Here is a 7835-nt window from a genome sequence, read left to right as displayed (position 1 = left end):
CCGTCCATAATAATTTTTTATCGATCTAGAATTGTATATCTTTTAAATTTGTCAACATGTAAATCATCATAGGTTTGCATTCTAGGATTTACCCCGTGTTGTACCATGAGACAATTTTTGTTCTTTAAACCTATGAAGTATGTGGAATAATGATTAGAAAAACATAAAAATACAATAAATGAGGATGTTATATCAAAGTATAATGTAAATCAATAACTTTAATCACGAATATGACAATCCTTAAAACATACATATTAAAAATAATAGAACAAATGATTGTAACTTGGATGGTAAATTTTTTTCAAATTGTACTCCTTTTCAATATCTTGGGAATGAGTCACCTACAGTTTAAAAATGCAGCATGTTCTAAATACAATATGGACTGAGTTTTTTCAAACCATAACTAAAATAGGCAAAAAACCAAAATAAAATAAATGTAAATTTCCAGAGTCATTCCTAGATCATTTTCTTAGTCGTCTTGATTTGAAACACCTCATTGAAACCTACATTAGTTGTTTGTTTTTAAGGGTTTCTAACTTTTCTTAAAAGTACCCTAGAAATAGGCAACATATCATATGATAATAAAAATTTATTTGCTGGTTAAATTATTGACAGAATCATGGATCCTAAATCCTAACAACCTAATATAGAAAAGAAAAAAAACTATATTGGAGAGGATAAAATATGAAAACAGAAAAGTAATAGTAACAGGAAAAGTAATGGAGACATAATAAGTAGCATATAAATCACCTTTTCATTGGCGTTTAGAAGAACTGGTTTGCTTATGACAAGTATTTATAATGGTTTACGAAAATGATATAATTTTTTATGAGTGATTTCCGAAAATTTTGGTTAGAAAATTAAAAATATCTTAAAGTTATCATCATTTCGGATATGTTTTGTAGGATTTAGAAAATTATTATGGAATATGCTAACAGTTATGAGTGTAAGTGCCCTAATTAAATTAACTACATACCTTTATTATCAAGAATTTTCAATTGGTTATCAATTTAGTAATCTATCTTACAATTTTAAAATTTCATACCTTATTTATATATAGATTTAAAATTTGTAATTAGAAAGGAAAATAGAAATTAATTTTGTTCAGATATTTTAAGAAAACATATATTTCCATACCCGATTTTTGCTTATTTCATAATTTTTTTTTTTAAATATCTTAATCACAATGGCATAAGATGTAAATATATCCCAACTCCAAGGCTTTTTTACCAAAACTGGTGCAAAAATGTTAATATAAATTTTATAATTAGACATATAAAATTTAAAAATTTGAGCAAATACTTTACATGTGTCTCTATATAACATTTCCATTTGTTATCAATTAATATATATATATATATATAGATATATAAATATATAAACTATTTTCAGTAATAGTTTTTCTATATTTCTGAAATTTTTATATATAGTATATATCCCTATTTGCAAATTTTATTAATCTGTACGTTTTGTAAATATATATGCCTCAGATCATTACATCATCGATCACACTTTTCTTTTGTCAATCATTACATTAATCATATAGAATGCTCAATAAGTTAATAAAAACTATATAACCTTTTTTTATCATTTATTTAAACAAAACGACTATATATAACTTGTCTTCCGTAAAGACTATTAAAGACTATCTATTGTGTTTACACCAACTGAAAAGTAATTATTATCAACTAGAGATAGTATATATACAGATTGTGAAATAATGATTATAATAGTATATTTTAATCTTTTTTTCTTATAAATTATTAAAATATACATAGTGTATATATTATTATTATTTTGACACAAACCCCGTTTTTATTTCTTATAAAAGTATTATTACCTTTTAGATTATGGTAAGTCCTTTATAGTTAAATTTACTATTTCTTCTTTTAATCTGTATTATTATCTTTTGTCTTTTGTTTTAAAAAAATATCTGTATTTAAAAAAAAGTCTAATTTTCTAATTTTTGTTCTTTTCTGTATGACCTAATTGTGGTATATATCAAAAACGTTGTAACTCAAAAGAGAAAACAAAAAAAAAAAGATCAAAACACAAAACAAAAAGGTCTACGAATCTCTTCTTCTATAATCTCTCTCTCTCTCTCTCTCTCTCTCTCTCTTTAGTCTTGTGCGTATCTCTCTCAAATCCTCTGATCAGATTCAATGGCGAAGGAATTGGCTGATAAAGCTACAGAAGCTTTTCTAGATGATGACTTCGATGTTGCTGTTGACTTATACTCCAAAGCCATTGACTTGGATCCCAATTGCGCCGCCTTCTTCGCCGATCGTGCTCAAGCCTACATCAAACTCAATAGCTTCACTGGTACATATTACTACTCTTTCTTCCTTCTCATCGTATAAAAGGATGAACCTTTATTGAAGGATTCGTCTTCCTCTTGCCTCGTTGACGCTTTTTGGGGTTTTGGGTTTTTGTTGTTGTTACTTGCTTTGATCTGTTCATAGTGGAATCAATTTTGATTTAGTTTTAGGGTTTTGTTTGTGAGATGTGTTGTGTTTCCTTGATTCGGATAAGGGTTTCTACTCAATTGATTGATTTGAGTATTTTTTTTGTACTGTTTTGGTTATTGCTGCTTCTTGCTTGAGTGATCTGGTTATAATTTTTTTTTAATATCTTTTGTGAATTCTACAATGAGCAGAAGCTGTTGGAGATGCGAACAAAGCCATTGCGTTGGAACCTACTTTGGCAAAAGCCTACCTCAGGAAGGGGTATGATATTATTGTCATGAGCTCTCTGTATCAATGTTTAATGATGATTTGATGTTTGTATTTTAAGTTTAATTGGAATCATGCTCTTATCTTCTGATTGTTGCAGAACTGCTTGTATGAAGCTTGAGGAGTACAGTACTGCTAAAGCAGCCCTGGAAAAGGGTGCTTCTGTTGCACCTAATGACTCAAAGTTTAAGAAGATGATTGATGAATGTGATCTTCGCATTGCAGGTATGTTCCACAGCTTAAGAATTTAAGTACTTAACGATTTTTGTGTTCTCCTGAGTTTAGGTTTATAATAATAGTCTTTCTATCCGTGTTCAGAAGAAGAGAAGGATTTGGTTCAACCAGTGCCACCGAGTTTGCCTTCAGGCTCTTCAACACCACTAGCTACAGAAGCTGATGCTCCTCCTGTTCCAACTCCTGCAGCACCTGCCAAGCCCATGTTCAGGTAGTCTAGTTATTGAACACGTAAATTCTTAATTTAATTTTTGAGAATCACTATGTACTCATATCTTTATGTCTCTACAGACATGAGTTTTACCAGAAGCCAGAGGAAGCGGTTGTGACAATATTTGCTAAAGGAATACCAAAGGAGAAAGTAACTGTCGAGTTTGGTGAGCAGATTGTGAGTATCCTGCAATTAGATGAATTCATTACTTTTAAAGTTTTAACTGAACCTATCTCTTGTAATCTCACTCTCTGTATTGACTTGAGATATTTATCTGGACTTTTATGTGTGCAGCTGAGTGTTGTAATTGATGTTGCTGGTGAGGAAGCTTATCATCTTCAGCCGAGATTATTCGGGAAGGTATGTTAATTTGACAAATGATGTCTTGTGGTCATTTCATATGCGCTTTACTAAATCTTTCTTCATTTAATTATTCAGATCATCCCAGAGAAGTGCAGATACGAAGTATTGTCAACCAAAGTTGAGATCCGTCTTGCAAAAGCAGAGATAATCACGTGGGCTTCCCTTGAATATGGCAAAGGGCAAGGTGTTCTGCCCAAACCCAATGTCTCATCAGGTTCATCTCAGAACATACCATTCCTAGCGTTTAATTTATTTATTCTTAACCACTATTGTATAACCTTAAACAAAACTGAAAATAGTCTCTTATCTCGTTTAATTATGTGTAAATATGCAGCAGTGGCGCAGAGACCAGTGTACCCATCTTCTAAGCCAGCAAAAGACTGGGACAAGCTGGAAGCTGAAGTGAAGAAACAGGTCCGTCTCTTAACTCTAGATGCTTTGCTTTACTTTATTCTTTCTGCTTATCACTTTTGAATTTTGCAGGAGAAGGATGAGAAGCTTGATGGAGATGCAGCTATGAACAAATTTTTCAGCGACATATACTCAAGTGCGGATGAGGACATGAGGCGAGCCATGAACAAATCATTTGTGAGCAAATCTAATCTTTGGTCCTTACTTTTTTGGTTTAATAACTTTCTCCTTTGCTTTTGACTGATGATATGCCTGCCTGCTCGGGTGGTTTTTGTGTTTGACAGGCTGAGTCGAACGGGACGGTACTGTCGACAAACTGGAAAGAAGTTGGGACTAAGAAAGTGGAAAGCACTCCACCAGATGGCATGGAGCTCAAGAAGTGGGAGTATTGATCTTTTTATAATCTTCTTTTCTAGTTTTTGTCAAAAAAATTATGACAAATCTTTTGAACTGTTAAGGTTTCTTTTGTCTTTTGCTTGAATTTGTCGCTCCATTCTTGCGTTGTGGTCTCAAAGAACGTTCCCATACTTTGAATTTGTATTAGAAAACTAATCTCGCAAGTTTGTTGTATTGGTACATTTTTCTTTCATCGAGAGACTTATCAAAATTCTTGCATTGTGGTCTAAAAGGTTAGATGTATAAACCCAACTTTCTTCAGTTGAAAAATGCTGTGTACATTTTCCACAATATTACAAAACAATCTAAACAAAACAAACTGTTGCCTCAACCAAACAAAAAACAATCTAACAAACAAACTGTTGCAATCTTCGAACCCATTGGCTTCACTCTTTAATTGATTCCCACATTAATATGATGATGACTTAACCACCTTTTCCACCCTGAAGAAAAAATTAACATATCAACCTGATATCTCTATTGAAAAAATCGATCAACCAAAGTGGATCTATAACGAGGGAGATAGTATATAGATTACCTTATGAGGTGGGGTTCCTGGTCTAGGAACATTGTTGTTGAATCCAAATCTTCCTTTCTTCTCAGATGCCTTAAGGATTTGGAATGAACATGTTAAGCTATCATCAACACTCATCATTGCGCCAGCATTGTCAAACTCGCCACAGTAATTGGGTGCAGAGAATATTGTCACCAGTTGTCTCTTTGCAAAGAACTCATATCCATCTTCTACAACCTGCACAATCAGTATGTGAAAAAAATATGATTTGCTGAACAAATTACAAACCGTTGCGCTAACGAGACTGTCCATGAATCTAAAGGTGTCCTAATATCAGCAGTTATATCATATATTTGATATGGTTTGACAACTGATTTATGCTTTCTGAGAGAACCCTAGGGATGAATGAATTCCAGAACACCCCCCTAAAATACTCAATATCACCTAAACATTACAAGCATTTTCTATTCAAACTTAATGACTAACTTGTTTGTGGATTAGCTTTACCTGATGAGCTCGGCATACAAGATCAAGGTCATGAGTTTGAAGAAACTCAGCAACTTTATCAGCCCCAAATGTATATGAGACACCTCTGTCATTCTCCCCCCAGCCTTGAATCTCTCCGTCAGGATCAGCCCATAACAGATCACAAAGAATTCCCTGATCAGGAACATCAATAGGACGAGGAATTCTCTTGATATCATCTAAGCTCTTAATATCAGGCGATAGTCCACCATGCATGCAGAGAATCTTATCATCAATGAGAGCAGAAACAGGAAGACAGTTGAAGCACTCAGTGAAAGTTTTCCAAAGGCGGACATTATATCTTCTTTTGCATTCATCATAAAATCCGTACACACGGTTGATTGACGCACATTCGTGATTGCCTCTGAGAAGAAAGAAGTTGAACTTGTATTTGACCTTATAGGCAAGAAGAAGGCAAATCGTCTCAATGCTCTGCTTACCACGATCAACATAATCCCCAAGAAACAAGTAATTTGCTGCTGGCGGATAGCCACCATACTCAAACAATCGCAAGAGGTCTGGAAACTGCCCATGAACATCTCCTGCTCATCAACATATAAACTTAAAATCTTCAAACAATTATAAACCATAAAGTTCATAGCAGCAGAGAGTGTTGTTTAAATTTTAATGTAAGCACAGTGGAAGATAATTATCATACACCAAATTCAGACACTAGTAAACAAAACTATTGGCTATCAAATGAAAAGTTCTGCTCTTCCTTATAGTCACATGTCAGGAGAGATTCTAATTTCAGGTTATGCATCATATAGCTAACAGGTCCTTTCTCAACAGCAAGAGCAATGAACTAACTTACAACATACACATATTCAAATCATTTCAAAGTAAAGCCTAAAGCTCACAAAGCTAAGCTTCTCCAACAACAGTACTTACAAAGCCAAACATTACATGAAAAAAAAATCACATTTTTTCAAAAACCCACAACCCAAAAACGAAGTCATGATAATATACCGCAAATCTTGATAGGAGCCTCAAGCTCAAGGAGATTAGGCTGGCTGAGGAAAACCTCTTTGGAAGCCAAACATAGCTGCCGTATCTCCGCCTCAGTTATCTGTGCTTGCTTCACCGTTCTTCCATTATTCGTCGCTAAAAGCCGCCGTATTATATCGTCAAGTAATGTCTCGTCCATCGAAGCAAACAACCCCAAAAACCCTAATTACTCTCTCTCTCTCTCTCTCTCTCTCTCTCTCTCTCTCTTTTACTCTCACACCATACAAATTAGAAACCGGAAACTTGTCGGCTGAAGAATCCACAGAGATCCGACGATTTATATAACCGCCGGCGTCTCTGGATATCGTATCGTTGACGGGGAAGAAGAGATTTAAGTAGCGAGAGAGAGAGAGAGAGAAAAATTTTGTAAACCCTAGAAATTTTTTAATAAAGGCGGTAATTTTCATTTTTAATCATCCACAAAACTCAAAAGCCAAAGAAGGAGCGTGAGGGGTGAGGATGAGACCTACTTGGTTCCCGCACGTGACAAGTTCTCATCTGCACGTGTGATTGTATCAATCTCACATGAGATGCTTTTAAGTTTAGGAATTAGGGGACTCGCATTCAGGTATCAATCAATCAGGTTAAATCTAAACCACATTCAGGTATCAATCAGGTTCGGTCCGGTTCACATATTTCCCCATATTTCGAGTTTTGGAACTTCGGGTATTAAAACGGTTTAGGAACAATTTGGTTATGATAGAAATTCGGTTTAGATGTAGTTAGGGTCGGTTTGAATAATCGATCATAGAACTGGTTAAGAACTAGTTATCTACCGAGTATGGTTCGGATTGGTAACTTTTACGGTTTTACCCAAAGCTCCTTGAATTGACCGGTAATTTCTGACCTGTCTAAAAAAAACTAAGGAGATGTACATTATTTGAATGTAATATTTTAAATGATTGATCTAAAATTTAAATTATATGTTATTCAATTAAAGATTTTAAAAAGTTTAATAAAATTCATTGTTGTTGAATTAGTGATTTGAAAATCTAATATTATTGAAAACATTTATGAGGATTTGTTTTTAATGATTTTACAGGATTTGAGAAGATTTCCATGTTTTTTTTGTTCAAGTAAGGAATTCTTTTTTTAAAAAATTAAAGAAATTTAAATATCATCCTTTTGTGTTTTTTAAAAAGGTATAACTTTTGAAAATTTTATTGGTAATCAATCTTGACTTATAAAATTTATATTAAAATTATATGTTATTGGTTCAATAATAAAAAGTTGCTTAAATTCATTAAAAGTGATGTGTTATTGAATTTATCATTTTAGAAATTCATTCAAAATCATGCGTTACTGGATTAAAAAATAAAAAAAAATACTTGAACTAACTTTCAAATTATATATATATATATATATATATATATATTTGGTGAGGGAAGGGGACTAGGTCCCCCTTATTGAACAAAACATAAACTAAAGACAGACACGACGT

At 33.2% G+C, this 7835-nt stretch overlaps 2 protein-coding genes across 2 annotated transcripts; one reads left to right on the top strand and one right to left on the bottom strand.

The window, feature by feature from the left end:
- The first annotated feature begins 1855 nt into the window (after positions 1-1855).
- Positions 1856-4558, top strand: LOC104738374 (protein SGT1 homolog B). The gene is made up of 10 exons (XM_087480964.1): positions 1856-2322; positions 2657-2726; positions 2833-2957; positions 3051-3177; positions 3258-3354; positions 3472-3537; positions 3616-3754; positions 3875-3954; positions 4024-4128; positions 4236-4558. The coding sequence occupies exons 1-10, from the start codon at positions 2163-2165 to the stop codon at positions 4341-4343; spliced, it is 1077 nt and encodes a 358-aa protein (XP_087337090.1). The 5' UTR covers positions 1856-2162; the 3' UTR covers positions 4344-4558.
- An 8-nt stretch (positions 4559-4566) lies between these two features.
- Positions 4567-6896, bottom strand: LOC104737123 (serine/threonine-protein phosphatase PP1 isozyme 6). The gene is made up of 4 exons (XM_010457229.3): positions 6356-6896; positions 5369-5928; positions 4886-5098; positions 4567-4790 (listed from the first exon to the last, which is right to left on the bottom strand). The coding sequence occupies exons 1-4, from the start codon at positions 6531-6533 to the stop codon at positions 4773-4775; spliced, it is 969 nt and encodes a 322-aa protein (XP_010455531.1). The 5' UTR covers positions 6534-6896; the 3' UTR covers positions 4567-4772.
- Positions 6897-7835: the final 939 nt, after the last annotated feature.

This window comes from Camelina sativa, chromosome 13 (genome assembly GCF_030686135.1).
Source record: "Camelina sativa cultivar CO46 ecotype springtype chromosome 13, ASM3068613v1".
In the NCBI taxonomy this organism is placed as follows: Eukaryota; Viridiplantae; Streptophyta; class Magnoliopsida; order Brassicales; family Brassicaceae; genus Camelina; species Camelina sativa.
This window is presented reverse-complemented; position numbering and strand designations above follow the sequence as displayed.

Coding starts and splice junctions, on each gene's coding strand:
- LOC104738374 (XM_087480964.1), top strand. CDS start 2,163: ATGGCGAAGGAATTGGCTGATAAAGCTACAGAAGCTTTTCTAGATGAT. Junction 3,355..3,471: donor TCGAGTTTGGTGAGCAGATT/GTGAGTATCCTG, acceptor TTATGTGTGCAG/CTGAGTGTTGTAATTGATGT. Junction 3,755..3,874: donor CAAACCCAATGTCTCATCAG/GTTCATCTCAGA, acceptor GTAAATATGCAG/CAGTGGCGCAGAGACCAGTG.
- LOC104737123 (XM_010457229.3), bottom strand. CDS start 6,533: ATGGACGAGACATTACTTGACGATATAATACGGCGGCTTTTAGCGACG. Junction 5,929..6,355: donor GGCTCCTATCAAGATTTGCG/GTATATTATCAT, acceptor GTTGATGAGCAG/GAGATGTTCATGGGCAGTTT. Junction 5,099..5,368: donor TTGTATGCCGAGCTCATCAG/GTAAAGCTAATC, acceptor CTGATTGTGCAG/GTTGTAGAAGATGGATATGA.